Genomic DNA, 20,113 nt, shown 5'->3' on the forward strand with positions numbered 1-20,113 from the left:
CAACACATTTTAAGGGAAGATCATCGTAAGTGGCTAATCTGCTTAATATAGTGCGTTCTTAGAAGAAGTGGTTGACCTCTTTTAACTTGCTAACCTGTTGTGGTCATAACGCTTCGTCCCACACCAACTGACTGTCCTGGCCATTTCCCACCACTGGCCCTAAGCCACTCTATTTGGGGCCCTCCAATCTGCAAATCTGGGGGTGCTGTTTCCTGCTGCTGTCCTCTCTGACATTGCCAGATTAAGCAATTTTAGCTCTGCCTCCAAAATAAAGTTCTGGGCTATGGCTCCTTTAAGTTGCTTCAGGCCCTTACAACTTCAGCTGCATGCTAATTCCCACCCCAAGTTGATAAGTCTCCAAAGCGATATATTTTCAATATCTGAATTATGCAAATGATGCTGATCCCAGAAACTATGATAGGGTCATGATGTGGAGATGCCGGTGATGGACTGGGGTTGACAATTGTAAACAATTTTACAACACCAAGTTATAGTCCAGCAATTTTATTTTAAATTCACAAGCTTTCGGAGGCTTCCTCCTTCCTCAGGTGAACGTTGTTGGAAATGAAATCCTCGAAATGAAATCGCATTTATAAATCACAGAACAATGCTTGGTGATTACAGACAGTTCATTACAGACATTACAGACATTCAGCCACCGACCTTTGGGTAAGCGTACTCCAAGGCGGCCTTCAAGACACACGACAACGCAAAATCGTCGAGCAGAAACCGACAGCCAAGTTCCGCACCCATGAGGACGGCCTCAACCGGGATCTTGGGTTCATGTCACGCTACACATTACCCCACCAGCGAACCTTTATGGCTGAATGTCTGTAATGTCTGTAATGAACTGTCTGTAATCACCAAGCATTGTTCTGTGATTTATAAATGCGATTTCATTTCGAGGATTTCATTTCCAACAACGTTCACCTGAGGAAGGAGGAAGCCTCCGAAAGCTTGTGAATTTAAAATAAAATTGCTGGACTATAATTTGGTGTTGTTAAATTGTTTACAATTATGATAGGGTCAGCATTAGTGCCATTGGGCAGGTGGAAATCCTGCCCTGCCAAACTTCCAGCAGGGATTACACCCACGTGGAAAATCCAGGCAAGCCCTCACAAGTTCTGGAGAGTGTCCAGTGTCTATGGAACTGTATTCTCTTGTGTCCCAGCAAAAGTTTGTGTTTTCAGGACACAAAAGAGGGCAGCAAATATGTTGAAATTGTCAAAAAAGTTCTTAAAATACATATTTTAAAAATCTGGCTTTTACCTTGAGAAAGAGGAGTATGACAGTTATTGATGTTAAGATGTCATAGCAGATGATGCATTATTTATAAATGGGTCAGAGAAAATTATATCTGATGGGTGTTAACTCACGTCTAAACAATGTAACATATACACACATCAACTGTACAGATGTGAATATCCATAGAATAGTTCTGGAAAAGCCAAAACCATATCCTTTATAGCAGTAGCAGTTAATTAAGCAATTTTAGCTGCAAGGACAATAGTTTTCAAACTTTCCTTTGTGGGGAATTCCCTTCAAACATTGAACTAAAACTGCTGAGAGCATCAGCGACCCAAAGGCAGCCAGTGCTATTACAGCAGAAAGTGTATTTTATTAGTATATAAACAGAAACATTGTATCAGTGTTGAAATTGCAGGTGCATTGACAGAAATCCAGATTCCCCTGGCAACCCTTCACAGATCTCCAAATGCAGTCTTGTGTTAGGGGAATACTTTGGAACACAATTTGCCTCTGTGAAACATGTGACATAACGAGTTATTTCTACAATCTACTAAATTGCAGTAAATTGAAATTAATAGTACAAAGCAAGTGATATTTTGGAGTGGTTGCAGTACAGTCAGAGAAGTATGCTAGAAATTGTGCCATACACAATTCTTACTGTAAATTCCTAACAAAGAAATTAAAATGGTTAAATGGACTACCCTATTACTACAAGTAAACATACATATATAGGTGTTTCAATAAAAAGGCGATTGTGTGTACTTATATGAATTTAAGTGCATTTCAGATTACTGATTTCCATTCCCAGACCTGTCAAATCTCACTGATTATGACTGACATAGTTTGATTTTAAAACGTGATCTATTTTGATGAAATCTCTCTCACGACATAAAGCGTTTCATTTGTTCAAATGCTTTTACAATTAATGGTTCTCTTAGTGAGCATAATTTTTAAAAATATATCTTCTCGATGTTGACTGACCCCTGCATATGTAAATATTTGGACACGACCAGAATAATCAGCAAACACTGGCCGTTCGCACGGCTGGTGATGTATTTTTAGTACGCAGACAGAAATCTCCTCCCTCTCTCAGTGGCTTCCAGTGATAGTTTGTCCAGCGCAGTACAGTAGCAGAGGAACGCAGAGGAACGCATCTGCAGCGGAACAGCTGTCGGGGGCACGTGGTGTGCTGCCGGTGCTGTTTGGGCGGCGGCGGCGGCGACGACGACGACGGCGGCTGAGCCGGGGGGACGGTTGCGGAGCCGGTTCGGTTGCGGGGTACGGTTCGGGCAACATGGCGGCGGACGGATGGAAATACTGATGACTGTCAGAAAAATCGCCTCGATTTGTACGATGGTGAGTGCGAGCAGCCCCGCATCTCCTCCCCGTCTGCAGCCTATGGCCCACGCATCTGCTTGCTGTCCGGTGAACTGGGCCTCGGGGATGCGGCGGAGACACCCCGGGCTCAGGATAAGAATGATTAAATACAACGCTCTCTCCCCGCCGCCCCCCCCCCCCCCCATATCCAGGACCAGAGACATTTAGTTATTTGCTGCAAATAAAGCCAGGAAACATTTTAACAGAAAATGTTTCAAAAATTGTAAATGAAAAAAAAATCTGCGATAAAACGCTCGATGTGGATAAACGGGTCTGTGTTTATAATATCGCCCAATTCCAGGGTACCTGCATTTCTCATTTTAAAACTTTTTAATATTTATTTAAGAAAACATTCCAATCATAATTCGTTAGGATTTCAAATTTGGTTATTTTTTTGCTGAAGTGTTTCTGTCTGTATAAAATGGGTCCTTATTTGGGGTTAGTCTGTTTAAATTGGTCCTGCTGGTCGAATCTCCCAATTTTTTTTTGTATTCGTTCATTCCAGGGGAATAATTTGTCACTTCTCCCCGCTCCCCTCTTTCTCTTTTGGTTAAATGGAGGTCATGCATAGCTTTACGAAATACTTCAAGGACGTATGCTGCTAACCTGGAAGGAAAACAGTCGGCTAGACAGTCACCATGAATTAATGCAAGTATTCAAAATATTTATCTGTGCTCAACAATGTTTGCGCCTGTGCATTATACAGTACGATTATTCAGGAATTTGGAGAAATGGATGTTAGTAGTGGATCCAGCCAGAGCAGTGATGTGTGCAAATGACAATTGCATTTTATGAAATACATTTACCACCTCTAATGATAGGAACTTTTACCTGAGGATAGGTTCTTGACAAATTAGGTATTTTTTTGATATTCAACTGTACAATTTTTGCAACTGAACTTGAAATAATGTAATTTTGGTTGTAGTTTTGATTGAAGAATGATTGTGTTGCCTCAGTGATTACCTACTGCGAAAGCAATGGGTTGCAATCTTTTGTGGTTGCAGCATCTGTTTCCCAATTACATTATAAAAGTGTTAGTTAGGCTTAGTAGTTCTAGAATAATATTTTTAATGTAATTATGTTTTTGCACCCAGGATTTGTGCTGGAACATGCTGCAGATCTCACTTTAGCAACAAATTGCAGTTTGGGTTGACTTTAGTAGAAGATGGAGCAAATCCAGCTCATGTTTCTGCTTGTTTTTAAGCTCTGATTCTTATTGAGAGCTCCAGGGCATGTATATAGCAAAACCAAAGTATAATTAGCTACATTTTAAAATAAGATTTCTGCTGTTACCCATTTAAATAAATGGGATTCATCCAGCATAGTAAATTGTGATAATTTGGCCACTGCAGGGTCTTTCAACTAAAACACCTTTATGATATTAATTCTTATCTACAACAATTTGCATTATATAACACTGTTAACGTAGAAAATGCCTGAAGGCATCACAGGTGTGTGATGTTTCTGATTTCTGTATATATAATTTCTTTTCTTAATTCTAAATGTAACAGTGCAATGAAAGGTTTGACCCTTAGTCAACAGTTTTCTACTTATATTATGTGTTATGTATAGAACTTCCCAGCAATGAACTTCAGATTATTTCTTGATGAACTTGCAGTGATGAGGCCATAAATTTTGTCAAAATGGCATTTTAGGCCAAAGATGTATGGAACCTGCTGATCAGCATCCACAATTGTTGCAAATTGCACAAAAATAGAATAAAAGCCCACATAAAATTGGAATTCATACATATTCTAAATAACAGTTACCATTGGATCTAGCCACATGTGTAAATGTTCATTGGATGGCTGCTATTATTAGGAAGAATAAAAGGTGTCCAATTAAGTATTGGCTGTACAAAGGATACCTGGTTATAACACTGTACTGGGAATGGCTATGAGACAGTATTTTTAATCCTGCATAAAGAAAATGGTTATAAATTAATTAAGTTTCACTGTCACAGTTTAAGATGGATAAACTCCTAGGTAGATACTTTGTTTAACCAGTGGCAGAGCTCATTGTAACTGGAAGGGTTGCAAACTTGAATTTGACAGCAAGATGGAAAGTTCGTGAAAATCCTTGTGTCTTCAGTTCACTTCATTTTGTGACTGACTACTGGAGAGTTACATTGAACTGCATCTATTTGTACTGAATGTTACTGTGATGAATACAGTTGGCATTCAATCTATAAGTAATGTGCTGATTATTTTTGTTGTAAATGAAAGATGAAAGGCTTTTTTCATTTTCTTATAAATTTTACTTTGAAACTGAACTATACCCTCCTGTGAATCATATTATTCTGCAGTCGTGACCTTCTAAAAGTCTTAGTTATAGTTAAAATATTGAAAATATATTTAATACTTATTGTTTTATCTATAGCAAAGTACATATTTCTCATTTTTAGCAAACAACTTGTAGATGATGGTGAGAACAAGGCTTTAATTTAATCTTTGGGCTCAAATGATGCTCATTAACCATTTGAACTTTGCTTTTATTGGCTTATCGCATCCTTCAAATTCCTTGGGTAAATTATAGCCTTATTTCTTACAGCTTTCCACCCATAGATTTACATGCAATTGTTGCAGTACTTGATTTATATTTATAGTACAATTCTGGCACATGCATTAAATGGAGGAAGACTAAATGTTTATAACTAGGTACTGACCAAACCTGTTAAAGCCTGTTAAAAGGTTGCTCACACTGGATTTTTCTTGCACTCCTCTCATCCCTGCTATTGTTCCTTCCTGCTTATCTTGAAACATTTGCCTGAGGAAGGAGAAAATCTCCGAAAGCTTGTGAATTTAAAATAAAATTGCTGGACTATAACTTGGTGTTGTAAAATTGTTTACTATTTTCATGATAGAATGGAATAGAAGTCAGAGGAAGTCATCCAAGTGCTGGAGATAGTGCAGACAAGAGCCATGAGGCTGATCCCTAGGGGCTCGATTTTACCAGGCCTGCGGGTTTCCGGCGGGTTGGGTTTCGGGAGCGTGGTCAACACGCTCGGTGAAATTAGTGGGTTGCCCGCGCGATCGTAGCAGGCAACACACTGATTGGATCCACTTACCTGCTCTTCCGGGCTCCGCGCTGCTGGTCTGCGCGTCGGGCGGGCTGCGCATGTGCAGTACGATCTGTCAGCTGGAGGCTCTCTAGTTAAAGGGGCAGTCCTCCACTGACAGATGCTGCAACCAATAGAACAAATTACAGCATGGAGCAGCCCAGGGGGAAGGCTGCTCCGAGTTTAATGATGCCTCACCCCAGGTATCATCAGACGGGGTGAGGAGGAGGAGGAGGGGGAGGACAGAGCTCTTCCACCCGGCGGGCGGGAGGAAGCGGCCTGCCTCTACCACCAAGAAGGCCTGGCTCGAGGTGGCAGAGGAGGTCACCTGCACCACCAACATATCGCCCACCTGCACACAGTGCAGGAGGCACTCCAATGACCGCAGTAGGTCAGCCACAGTGAGAACACGTAGTCTTTCCCCTACACTCCGTCTGCCACAACGCTGCCCCCACCCCACATCTCCTTCGGCACCGCCAACACTACTCTGTCACATCACCCCTCATACCCACTCAAACCCCATCCTCATCTTACCTGCACCTACTCACCTCGTGAGTACTCACCCCGCCACTAACACGCAACCCAATCCTCATATAATCTCATGGCTCTATCCCATACTCACCCTCTCGTGCATCTCCCTCACGGCCAGCCTCACTCAACCTGCCACCACCTGTGCTGCAGCCACAGGGCATGCATCACACATGTGCAGTAGGCAGCGTAAGGCAAACGTGTCGTGAGCATGAAGGGGATGCACAAGGGTGTTTGAGGGTTTGTCATGGATGTTACCTATATTGAATTTCAGAACAACTCACATCACACATTATATTGGCACCACCACTGCCATGTCTCCGCGAATCCTGTCTGTTTTGTGCAATAATGCCCGCTCCTGGGTGTCACTATGAGGACCCACCACTGATGCCACCTATTGTGTTACTGCAGAGTAGGTGCAGGTGTATTTGCAGGGCTCCTCCGCGCAGACGACTGAGAGACATCGGCAGTGTACCCGGCTGCACCCTGGAAGGATGCGGAGGAGAAGTTGTGGAGGGCAGTGGTGACTTTGGCAGCGACAGGTAAGCAGATGGTGCTGGGGCCAGCCAGGAGCAGCTCGTCATGAAAGAGGCTGCAGACTACATGTCGAGTGAATCTGCGCCTCCATGTGCACTGCTGCTCAGAGAGGTCCGGGGAGCTGCGCCTCGGTCTGTGGACCCTGTGGCGAGGGTAGTGCCCTCTGCGACGCGTCTCTCTCTGCGGTAGCCCTCCCTCCTGCTGTACAGGTGGATGTGTCACAGCACTCTGTTGTGGAGCTCCACGTGTCAGAGGTGGACGGCGTGGATGGCGAGGCTGGCGATGTTGTGCGCCCTCCGAGGAGGTCATGACTGCAGCTACGGCGGCCCCCATCCGCAATATGTACATTTGAGGGGGTCCGCAAGGTAGGCACATGTCTCCGGACCCCGGGGTGAGTGTGCAGGTTGGTGACTTTGACCGTCAGGAGGTGGGTGGTGGAGGCCACACTTTGTCCCAAGTGACAGAGCGGCCTCCTGCAATGGGTGAGGGTCTCCCCCCTCCCACCTGTCAAATGGACCTTTGCAGCTGCCACAGGCTGACGGCTGCAACACGTCCAGTTCAACTAGGACTGTTTCCCCCAGTGTGTGAAACAGTCCCATGTTTCTCCAAAATCACACACAGTCCCTTAATCAGGTCAGTTAATGACCTGAACAAGCAAAATAAATACACTCAAGTGGCATCCCGCTGGCTTTAATTGCCTGCGGGATTCCCACCAGCGGGGGCTGCGCACGCACCCCCGCACGTCATCGGGGAACCCGGAAGTGGGCGGGATCGTGGCGCGATCTGGTCACGTGCCTGGATATCGGGATTTTCGGGGCCCCCCCGCTGGAAACGCACACGAAACCCGCTGGTAAAATCGAGCCCCTAGTGTCAGGGGTTTGAGTTATGAGGAAAGGTTGAAGAGACTTCGGCTTTTCACTTTAGTAAGGAGATGTCCTGAGAGTTGATCTTATAGATGTATGTAACACACTTAAGGGAATGGAAAAGGTAAATCAGAAAACTACTTTAAATTAAATTGCAAGAGTAGGGTAAGCAGAAACTGGTTCAAAGTAATAAAAGGTAAATTTAAGACTGATTTTAGGAAGTTCTTCACACAGAGTGATCGATACTTGGAATGGATTTCCAGATGGAGTAGAGGTGGGGAAAAACATCTTGGAATCATTTAAGAAATAATTAGATGCAGCAACATAGGAACTATATGGTCTTTCTGGATGGATGAATGGCACCATCATCCATAAATCATGTGATTTTTAAAATTCTAACTACCATACTTTTTTACGCGCATGTGCGCGCACACATGGTATACACATATTATGTTAAGTGTCACATTCATTATGTTGATCAGGTATTAAGTTGATCAAGTTTAACACAAATCTATTTACCTATTTGAATGTTTTTATGTCAAAGTCAATGAAACTTTCTTATTGAAAACACAAAATGACTGTCTCCTAAACTATCATAAGTCATTAGCTTTAAAGAACCATAGCTCTATGAACATACAAAAAGATGGGCAGGAAAAGACCTGCTGGTCCATCAGGCCTATCCCGTCCTGACATCGTGCAGTCTACACACGCCATTAAAACCATACCGCACCGCTTTTCCCCCATCCAGCAGTTGCACAACCTCCTAGGCGAGGCAAAACGCCAGAGAAAAAAAGTTTAAGTAAGTTATGTGAATTTTTCCATTTCCCACACCAATCACGTTACTAGTCTCTGAGACCAACAAATTGTGCTGAATCCTGGTCCTTAGTTTTAATGCTCAGAGATAAAAGGGACAGCGTGTTTAAAGTGATTTTTTTTGGTTGAGCGGAAGCAATTTTTAATTTCACAAGAGTACTCTGATGATTGTTGGTGCTTTATTTTATAATATACTAGTGGCTCTCCCATGGCATTGTTTATGGTTTGAACATAGGTGCACCAATGGGAAGTTTCAGTCATGCTCAACAGGCATCTCAGGAAGATTTGCCTGTTGAAGCAGTTGGTCTGCCAGTAAGGAATAAAATAAAGAAATGGACAGAGTTCTCTTTCGACCATCTCAGCGGGTGTGTATGAGACCTCCATTAGTGCTGTTGTGCACATCCAATCAGAACCTGTAGTCTGAGTTAAATTAAATTATCTATTTTAGTGAGACACTAGTGTTCGTGCCAGTAAATATAATGACTCCTTTTTTGGTTTTGTAATCTACTTGTTGCTAAGCATATGATCAATAATTAGAAAGCCATCAGGAACTCTTCATTCTTACAAATGCAACATTTGCATAAATGCAATATTTGTGTAGCGTGCTTTTGGGTGTCGGATGGTAATCCAATCCTTGAACCCCAGGCAACTCAGTCATTTGGGCTTATATTTCTTACTCTGTTGCTGTTTGAATATTGTGGGCCTGTAGGTTTGGCAAAGGCTATGCATAGTGCTGTTGTCTCATTGGTGGTTAAATTCAAAATCAAAACACCAAGCTATGTTGGTATTAGCAACTTGAAATATATACAAATTAATGGTAAAATTGATTTCAACTTTATAAGTGGCCCCTGTGGCTCCATGGTATGCAACTCTGCTGCACAACGACAAATAGCTTGGACATTCCTCACCTAAAGGGATTTGTGGAAGACACTAGCAGGGCAGATCACTGAAATGGTTAGTGTAAATGGAGTTCTCATTCTTGAGAGACAGGATCAAGGGATATGATGTGAAAAAGGGTTACAGAGGCTAACCTTTGGAAAAGGGCCAGGTTTGCTGGGCCTAATGTGGCCGTATCCTGTTTCTTAAAAGTCATGTGATTTATTCTGTTGTGATTTCATTGCTCATTAACTCCAGAAGCAAGAAAAGGCTCTAACTTAATATTAAATATATGTCATTGAAGGAAGATTTATTTGTTTAGTCTTGTGGGGTCTGTCAGAAAATGCACAAAACAACAATGAATAAAGAGCTCAAGACTTGGTTAACTTTGGGGTTTGTGTGTTTATAGGTTGTTTATAGCAGTCAGATGAATTCATTGGCAATCATGAAAAGGCAGTTTTTATGTTGCCAGTTTTCTCTTTCTCATTTTTCTCATTTCCTGGAACCATCGAGTTTTGCTGGAGTGCAGTCCACGAGCAAGTATTGTCCTCTACTAACTAGCCCAAATGATTGTTCTTCATAGACAGTTACATCACAGCTAGCCAAATCCATCCTTCCTTCATCTGATTTCCATCTTCCACTAAGGGGTCACTGGATAGCGATCAGGAGCAGGAATGCTTCCTTTACCAGTTCGGCGCACTGACGCTAATACGGTCACTGAGATCATCTGTCTCAGCACAGACTTGGGCTCTAACCTGGAATCCTCTCCCCTATATATGGTTCGGAAAAGACAAATTCATGACTCTTGGCCTGAATAAAAGGGGTTGTTGCAACATCTATAAATGTCCTGTAATGCAGTTTGCAGAAAAGCGCTATGTCAGTGATTCACTACGGATGGTTATGCAGCCATGTAAGCAGCAAGCTTCATCTGTGTTTTACTTCAATTGACTGATCACAGAGCGGTATGCACGATAATGGTGAAGTCCTGACTTGTGAGATATGAATTGGCAAGTGGTATTCAAAGGGAAGAATAGAAGAGCAGGGAGATTGTGATGCTGGAGAATATATATATGTAATGAGAATGACAGCAGGAGGGATGGGGTGGGAGGTAGAATTTCTTAATCATTTCCCTAACTGACCTGGAGAAGCTTGTGTTAATTAAAATAAATATGTAGCAGTGTATCTATTTTAAATAATACAAATTTTTTAGGTTACTGATGGAAGTGGGAATAAATTCTTCCCCCATTCATATCCCCGCTCATTTCAAGTGCCTGTACCTTCCTCCTCCCTCCCTATTACCACCACTGCCACCTTGAACACCTGAACCTTCCCCTCTTCTCCATTGCCTTGTGCCGCCTCTCGCCATTCCTCCACCCCACTCCGAGCTGTAACCCTTCCCTTCCCCATTCCCAGCTGCCTCAGAGAAAACTCCAATTGCTATGCGTTCGCCACCAAGAAAATCCCATGGACTTTTTCAAAATCCATTTTTTTCCATTCCTGACTGGATAAGTATAAGAGTAGCACCATTACAGGATTACTCATTTGATTTTAAAACCTGAATAAGGTTATTTTTGATACATAATTGCATTGTGATAGATCAAAAAAGCATTTCACTGGCTTGGATTGCATGATCTAGTGTTAGTTCAATGATTTTTTAAATTTCCTGAAAAGACTGACTATTGCTGTGTTGTCGGCTTTCGCTTACCTCAACCTGGCTGCCATTCTTCATTATATGCATACACAATGAATGTTAACTTACTGCGAGGCTCAGCTGAGCCAGTCCTTGTGCACTTCCTAGTGGAAGAGAAAAGGGATAAAGAGCTAAACCAAAAAGGACAAGCTAAAGTGGAATTTAGATCATTCAAACGTTTAAAATATGGGAGGAATCTTATATTGCTGGGAAAGACCAGATTAAAAGTCCAGTAATAGAATTCCACAAGAGTTGACATTAACCTAGGCTCATTTATACTTGTATTTATTAATATATCTATTCTTTCCCTGTCCCAAAATAAAACAAAATCAATCCCTTTTGGATCCTCAATCCCTTTTTTAAAAATCATTCTATCTCCTCCGCTCCCCAAAGTGTATGTGTTTAAATGAGTTGCAGTATGTTTTTGTCAAAGCAGCCTCATATTTACTTTGAGTCCTTTTGCTCCCTTTTGTTTTGATTCGCTCTTTTCCTAGATGCATTGTGTTGAGAAATCTCATTGCCTGTTGTCACAAATACCAACCTGCACTTTTGTAGACATTTCTTTATTAGAAATCATTTGTAAAAATAAAAATGAAAAAATCGTTAGTTACTCTTTCCAAGGAGATCGCGAGCCCCTGAATTACCATCTGTCCCCTCCAAGCTGCCATAAATATTCAGCTTTACATCTGACTTGTGTTGCCACAGTTCTGTGCAATCAGCAGGTATTTATATTTGAGTATAGTTTTTAATGGTTATTAGAGCTTTTTATTTTGAGGCTTACAGTCATGCCAGGCAATTACTAGGAAGTCCGCTGCCTATTTGTGTGATCGCTTCTCAATTTCTCTTCCCCCTGCTGAGCAGAGTTGCTTCTCTATAGTGATGAGGACAAACCAGCAACCGAGCCTGGTTTTGTGCACTTTAGTGATGCGTTACAGAGCTACACTGGGGGCATAATGAGAAATAGCAAAACACATTAAAAGGAATGTTCAATATTTTTTATGCTGGTTGCCTGCACCAGTTATCCTGTTGCCCTGTAAATTAATGTTAATTTTGGCTCTGTACTCAGAGGGGATTCTATGACACTTCTCCAAAGATCATTTTTAAATTTCAGATCTTAGTATTGACTACATAAGAAATAGGAGCAGGAGTAGGCCATGCGACCCCCCCGAGCCTGCTCCGCCATTCAGTAAAATCGTGGCTGATCATCTACCTCAACTCCACTTTCCTGCCCGATCCCCATATCCCTTGATTTCCTTTAGAGTCCAAAAATCTATCGATCTCAGCCTTGAATATACTCAACGACTGAGCATCCACAGCCCTCTGGGGTAGAGAATTCCAAATATTCACAACCCTTTGGGTGAAAAAAATTCTCCTCATCTCAGTCCTAAATGGCTAATCCCTTACCCTGAGACTATGCCCCCTGGTTCTAGACTCTCCAGCCAGGGGAAACAGCCTCTCAGTATCTACCCTGTCAAGCCCTCTCAGAATCTTATACGTTTCAATGAGATCACCTCTCGTTTTTCTAAACTCCAGAGAGGATGGGCCCATTCTACTCAATCTCTCCTCATAGGACAACCCTCTCATCCCAGGAATCAATCTAGTGAACCTTTGTTGCACTGCCTCTAAGTCAAATATATCCTTCCTTACAGTTCCAAAACTGTACATACTACTCCAGGTATGGTCTCACCAAAGCCTTGTATAATTTTTTTTTTATTCGTTCACGGGATGTGGGCGTCGCTGGCAAGGCCGGCATTTATTGCCCATCCTTAATTGCCCTCGAGAAGGTGGTGGTGAGCCGCCTTCTTGAACCGCTGCAGTCCGTGTGGTGACGGTTCTCCCACAGTGCTGTTAGGAAGGGAGTTCCAGGATTTTGACCCAGCGACAATGAAGGAACGGCGATATATTTCCAAGTCGGGATGGTGTGTGACTTGGAGGGGAACGTGCAGGTGGTGTTGTTCCCATGCTCCTGCTGCCCTTGTCCTTCTAGGTGGTAGAGGTCGTGGGTTTGGGAGCAAGACTTCCTTACTCTTGTACTCCAACCCCCTTGCAATAAAGGCCAACATACCATTTGCCTTCTGAATTGCTTGCTGTACCTGCATGTTAACTTTTTGTGATTGATGTACAAGGACACCTAAAATTCTCTGACTACCAACATTTAATAATTCCTCACCATTTAAAAAATACTCTTTTTTTCTATTCTTCCTACCAAAGTGAATAACCTCACATTTCTCCACATTATACACCATCTGCCATCTTCTTGCCCACTCACTTAACCTGTCTATATACCTTTGCAATCTATTTGTGTCCTCCTCACAACTTACTTTCCCACCTAGCTTTGTATTGTCAGCAAACGTAGATACATTACACTTGGTCCCTTCATCTCAGTCATTAATCTAGATTGTAAATAGCTGAGGCCCCAGCACTGATCCCTGCGGGACCCCACTAGTTACAGATTGCAATTTTGAAAATGACCCTTTTATCCTGTCTCTTTGTTTTCTGTTAATTAGCCAATCCTCTATCCGTGCCAGTATATTGCACCATGAGCTCTTGTGCAGTAACCTTTTATGTGGTACCTTATCGAATGCCTTTTGGAAATCCAAATATACTTCATCCGTTGGTTTCCCTTTATCCACCCTGCACGTTATTTCCTCAAAGAACTCTAATTAATTTGTCAGACATGATTTCCCCTTCATAAAACCATGTTGACTCTCTTTGATTGTATTATGAGTCTCCAAATGTCCTGCTACTACTTCCTTAATAATGGATTCTAGCATTTTCCTAATGACAGATGTTAGGCTAACTGGTCTATAGTTACTTGCTTTCTGTCTCACTCCCTTCTTGAATAGGGATATTACGTTTGCGGTTTTCCAATCCACTGGGACCTTTCCAGAATCTAGTGAATCCTGGAAGATTACAACCAATGCATCCACTATCTCTGAAGCCACTTCCTTTAAGACCCTCGGATGCGAGCCATCAGGTCCAGGGGACTTGTCAGCCTTTGGTCCCATAAGTTTACCTAGTACTTTTTCTCTAGTGATAGTGATTGTTTTTAGTTCCTCCCTCCCCTTTGCCCCTTGATTATCTACTGTTATTGGTCTCTTATTAGTGTCTTCTACTGTGAAGACAGATACAAAATATCTGTTCAATTCCTCTGCCATTTCCTTGTTTTCCATTATTATTTCCCCAGTCTCATCCTCTAAGGGACCAATGTTTACTTTAGCTACGCTCTTCCTTTTTATATACTTGTAGAAGCTTTTACTGTTAGTTTTTATATTTCTTGCTAGTTTACTCTCATAATTTATTTTTTTCCTTCTTTATTATTCTTTTAGTCATCCTTTGCTGGTTTTTAAAGTTTTCCCAATCTTCGGGCTTACCAGTAATCTTTGCCGCGTTGTATGCTTTTTCTTTTAACCTGATACCACCCTTGACTTCATTAGTTAACCATGGTTAATTCACTTTTTTTGTGGAGTCTTTCCTCCTCACAGGGATATATTTTTGTTGTGAGTCATAAAATATCTTTTTAAATGTTTGCCACTGCTTATCCACCATCATGCTGTAACCATAATGTGTTTACCCAGTCCACTTTAGCCAATTCCGCCCTCATTCCTTTGTAATTGCCCTTATTTAAGTTTAATACAGTAGTTTCAGACCCAAGATCCTTGCTCTCAAACTGGATGTGAAATTCTATCATGTTATGATCACTGCTTCCCAAGGGATCCTTTACTTTGAGATCATTAATTAATCTTGTTTCGTTACGCATTACCAGATCCAAAATGGACTGTTCTCTGTTTGGTTCCCCAACGTATTGGTCTAGGAAACAGTCCCTAATACACTCTATGAACTCCTCCTCAGGGCTGCTTTTGCCAATTTGATTTGTCCAATCTATGTGAAAGTTAAAATCGCCCATTATAAAATTCCACCTTCTAATTTCTCCTGCATCAGCCTTTAAGGGACCCTCGTTTACTTTCGCTACGCTCTTCCTTTTTACATACTTGTAGAAGCTCTTACAATCTGTTTTTATATTTCTTGCTAGTTTACTCACAATCTGTTTTCACCCTCTTTATCAATTTTCTGGTCATCCTTTGCTAGTTTCTAAAACTCTCCCAATCCTCAGGCTTACTACTCTTCTTGGCAACATTATAAGCCTCTTCTTTTAATCTAATACTATCCTTAACTTCTTTAGTTAGCCACAGATGGATAATTTTTCCCATGGAATTTTTATTTCTCAATGGAATGTATATTCATTGAAAATTTTGAGATATTTCTTTAAATGTTCACCATTGCTTATCTACCATCATATCTTTTAATCTAATTTCCCAATCTACTTTAGCCAGCTCGCCCCTCATCCCTATATAGTTGGCTCTGTTTAAGTTTAAGACTCTAGTTTCGGACTTAAGTACGTCACTCTTGAACTCAGTGTGAAATTCTATCATATGATCATTCTTCCCCAGAGGATCCCTTACTGTGACATTGATAATTAACCCTGTCTCATTACACGAGACAAGAGCTAAAATAGCCTGTTTCTTGGTTGTTCCACAACGTATTGTTCTAGGAAACTATCTCGAATGCATTTCATGAACTTGTCGTCCAAACTACTTTTGCCAATTTGATTTGCCCACTCTATATGAAGATTAAAGTCCCCCACGATTATTGCATTACCTTTGTTACAAGCTGCTCTTATTTCTTGATTAATACTCTGTCCAACAGTATAACTACTATTATGGAGCCTATAAACTACTCCGATCAGTGTTTTCTGCCTCTTGTTATTTCTCATCTCTACCCATACTGATTCTACTTCCTGATTTTCCAAGCCAAGATCCTTTCTCACTACTGTCCTTACGTCATCCTTTATTATCAGGGCTACCTCCCCCCCCCCCCCCCCCCAGTATTTTGAAATATTTTCTTTACCTTTTTGATCCTCGTGTTATTTGTCCCTTTTACAATTACTGTTGGTGTAATAATTAATGTTTGAGACACAAAAACGTGAGTATCATAAGTTTTAAATTTGGTTGAGTGTATCAAAATAGCTTTTTATCTTTCGTTTTAGTCTTCATTCCAGTAGACAATGCTCGTTTGCCATTAATGCAATGTACAGTTGACACTAAAATTGCAAGTGTCAAAGTGGATGCAGATGTAATCCTAGAAAGAAGGGGGTCTTAAATCCGATTGGGCTGCTGGTCCTGGTGCTCGAAGACATGGGAGCTGTGCTAAGTAAGCCCTTTGCTTATATACGTAACAGCTTGCTAGAGTCAGGGATTGTTCCCATTTACTGGAGGGAGGCAAATGTACCAATATTCAAAAAGGGCAACAAGTCAGAACCGGAGAATTACAGGCCATTAACTTGACTTCAGAATAGGTAAGTTGCTAAAAGGGGTCATTAGGGATACTCTGTATGACCACCTGGACAGAGAAGGGGTTGTCAGTGACACTTAACATGATTTCGAGAAAAGGAGGTCATGTCTCACCAACTTGGTTGAATTTTTTTAAGGAGATTACTGGGTTGGCGGATGAAGGTAGCCTGGTAGATATAGTATATTTGGATTTTCAAAAAACTTTTGACAAGGTGCCACACAATAGGTTAATTTATAAGGTAGAGACCTGTGGGATTGGAGGGTAGATCCTTGGGCGGATAAGGAATTGGTTGCAATCTTGTAGATAGATTGTTGTTATTAATGGTAGTGGTTCTATGTGGAGATAGGTTATTAGTGGATTCTCTCAGGGATCGTGTTAGGACCGTTAATCTTCAAAATCTATATTAATAATCTGGATGAAGGCATTGGAGGAACTGCCATTAAGTTTGCAGATGACACACAGATTTGTGCTGGTGTTAAAACCCTGGATGAGGAAAAAACTACCATCATACTTGGATGCGATTGGGAATAGGCCCGTGTCTTATACAAGACCTGAGTTTGGCCATAGTCTCAGGGAGATGGAGGTCCTGGAAAAACTTCAGAGGAAGGCCACTAGAATTAATTCTAGTTTAAGCACCCTTAGTTATCATGATAGGCCTAGAGAACTGGGTCTTTTTACTCCAGAAGAGCATAAACTTTGAGGGGATTTGATTGAGGTTATTTACAATAACAAAGGAATTAGCCTGTGTCTGGGTGGATAGACTATTTGAATTAGATAGGCTAAGAACCAAGGGACATGAGTATAAGATATGTAAATATAGAACTACATTAGATGCCAGGAAGTTTTTTATTTCACAGAGGGTCATTGACCTTTGTGACAAGTTGCCTTGCTTGTGCAGCGAGTGCGGATTTGCTGCAAACATTCAAAAGGGAGCTGGACGTGTTCCTGACTGAGGTCGATATCGTTGCATACAAAAGGCAGATGAGATGTTGGGTGATATGCTTTATGGTCACTGTGGTCTCCTGAACTACTCTTGATCACCGTCAGGGGTCAGAGAGGAATTTCCAAGAATTCTTTTTCCTTGAATTGGCTTAGGGTTTTTTCTGGGTTTTTTTGTCTACTATTACATGGCTGGTGGTGGGTGGGAGCATTTGGGGTTTAATGGTTAATTGCAAATGACTGTATATGTAGGCATGATGGACCAGCTGGTCTTTTTCTGTCCATTATTTTTGTATGTTCGTATGTTTTCCAAAATATTGTTTAGAACATCAAAATCAAAAATCAATGATGGTGGTCAAGAAGAGGGAAAGGTAGGGAGTAAACAGAGGACTATGGCTTAGGTAGCAAAAATCATCAGGGAAACTGCTGCAAAATAATTTAAAGAACAATGACTTTTTATAAAATGTTCTTAGGCTCTCCTCCTACACTTAAAGCAGGATGGGCTTTTAGGTTGTGACTGCTGTGAATGCTTTAGCAGATCTGGACAGTGACTTAGTGAAGGGAGTGTAAACATCTGTGTCATCCTTTATTACGTTAGCAACTTCCTGCTAAATAAGTGAAGGCTTCAGATAATTGGTGAATCAATTGCAGATTTAAATCTCATAATTTAGTTGTAAATGAACTTGTGAAAAGAGACCAAATGGTTTAGGAATGGAAATGTTACAAATTACATCGAATTTAAATGTGATAAGAGTGAAGCTTAGCTCCTGAGGCTCTTCGAGGGGTAATAGACATTTTAGCCTAGTATAGTTCTCTACCACAGAGACCAGAGATAGTAGTTCTGAGAGCTCTTAATATTAATTAGCTTTTGAGCTCATCTTAAAGGGACAGAATCTTTATTGAAAAGTGTTTGGCAGCTTTTTATTTCATTTACTGAAAGCTCAGGCTTCGTGATGCAATTTCTGTCACTGTAACAAAAACATTGCCATTGACTGATGGCCTGGGGAAAAGATCAATTCCTGATCTGTGCTTATCTCAGCCAGAATGATAGTAGGAGTGCTACAATTGACTTCAGTGCTTATAGATTAGTGAGTGGAAAATCAGCTGAGGGTTTTGCTCATTTTCACTATCCAGCTAGCTCTTCTGTGAAGTACATGTGTATGGCAACTAGGAAAGAACAGGATGGGGCGCAGATGTGATGTCCTTCAAGTGGAACTGCATACTGACAGTTATCCATAAAGACTTACCATTTAGGTTAGGCACTCGTGGAACAATATATGACAAAAATGAAGCAATTTTGTCTTTAATATTCATATTCTTTCTTGCTGGTCACGGTACACACAGGATTAATATTGTTTTTTGTGCTAGCTATTTTTACAAGCTACTGGAATTTACATCATGATCTAATTGGGCAAAGGCATTACTGTGCTTTGGAGACTTGGTTCTTGAACAAAAGGGAGTTTGATATGCTAATATTTGCAGAGTCATTGATGTCAATCTGCCAATTAGTGTCCTTCATAAGTGGTTGGACAATATGTTAACAGCTATCGCAGATCACGCAAAGCGGATTGGGACAAACATCCTATGAAGTTGTTACAGGTTTAGGGTCGTCGGTAGATATCTCCTTGTTTTAATAGTATCAGTTGCTCACGTTGTTGGATCCCACAACCCTTGTGTGCTGGAGTAGACTCTCTCTGCTCAAAATCTGCTTATGTGTAACCAGGACTGTAACAATAGTACCCCATAGCGATCTGAACTGGATGTTCATGTCTTTCGCACATGCCCCCATATGCATTTCCAATCTTTTCTAAGGTGGACCGAGAAAATACCTGGTAACACGAGGCCAGATACAAAACGTTAAGCTTTTTTATTTCACAGCGAGTGAACGTACTTACTTAAGTTATGACAGTTATGAACAGGCTCACTTAGTTCAATCAGTGTAACTTATAAGTGCATAATAATACAAAATGACGAACACGCTACAGTTTGCCATATCAGTGGGTCATCTTGCTTGACTTAAACAAAATTACACATGACTGCCCTCCTGCACTCTCCGTCTGTACCTAGCGAATGCATGCCCTTGTGGCTTTCTATTTAAAAACTTGACTGACTGACTGACTGTATCTCCATCTTTTTTTTATCTCCCTGTGTTCACAACTTGAGAGGAGTGCCTAGATCAGACAATGCTAGCCGAGTACCCAGAGCCACAGACCTTCCATCACAATGGGTGTGAAGTGTTTATTGATTGCTGAGACAGGCTAACGAATTGCTTATTGTTTAGTCTTTGGGAACGCATAATCAAAGCTTAGCTTATTAAGATTTTAACCACCTTTCGCCTCGGTCCCCTTTTTTTTGGGATAAACCTGAGTCGTTACACTATGTTTTAAAGTACAACCCTTAAATGTAACTTTTTACCCTCCAATTCTGAGAAAAAATGGTCAAAAAATTCTGAAACGTGGATCCTGGGGTCTGCTGGGTTAGTGATTTTTGTTGACAACTTTATGGGGAAGGATCAATGATTTTTTTGTGGTCCCTTTAACAGACAACTCTGCGGCTAGGTGTTTTTTATTGTGGGCTTCTATTGGCTGTATGCTCATTTGATCCCCAAAACATTGATTAAAAAATCCTGGAAACTCATGAACAGAATTTAATTTATTCCGTCACTGTAAACCAATGATCCTACTTACAAAGAGATGGAATCATGGAATACAATCCCTAAAACACTGGTAAAAATCTCATGTTTCCACTAATAAGAACAGAATTTGAATTGGGTTGTTACATATCTGTACCCGTGCAAATGAATGCTTGATGTTTTGTCTAATTTCAAGGTTT

At 41.2% G+C, this 20,113-nt stretch overlaps 1 protein-coding gene across 1 annotated transcript in view; it reads left to right on the forward strand.

Annotated features, from left to right (window-relative positions):
- Window positions 1–2,460: 2,460 nt before the first annotated feature.
- Window positions 2,461–20,113, forward strand: part of LOC137333045 (ubiquitin carboxyl-terminal hydrolase 12) — a 60,635-nt gene continuing 42,982 nt past the window's right edge. Inside the window, exon 1 of the mRNA XM_067997141.1 lies at window positions 2,461–2,604. Coding sequence (XP_067853242.1) covers window positions 2,557–2,604 — 48 coding nt within the window. The 5' untranslated portion in view covers window positions 2,461–2,556. The remainder of the gene's footprint in view (window positions 2,605–20,113) is intronic.

This window comes from Heptranchias perlo, chromosome 15, assembly GCF_035084215.1.
Source record: "Heptranchias perlo isolate sHepPer1 chromosome 15, sHepPer1.hap1, whole genome shotgun sequence".
In the NCBI taxonomy this organism is placed as follows: domain Eukaryota; kingdom Metazoa; phylum Chordata; class Chondrichthyes; order Hexanchiformes; family Hexanchidae; genus Heptranchias; species Heptranchias perlo.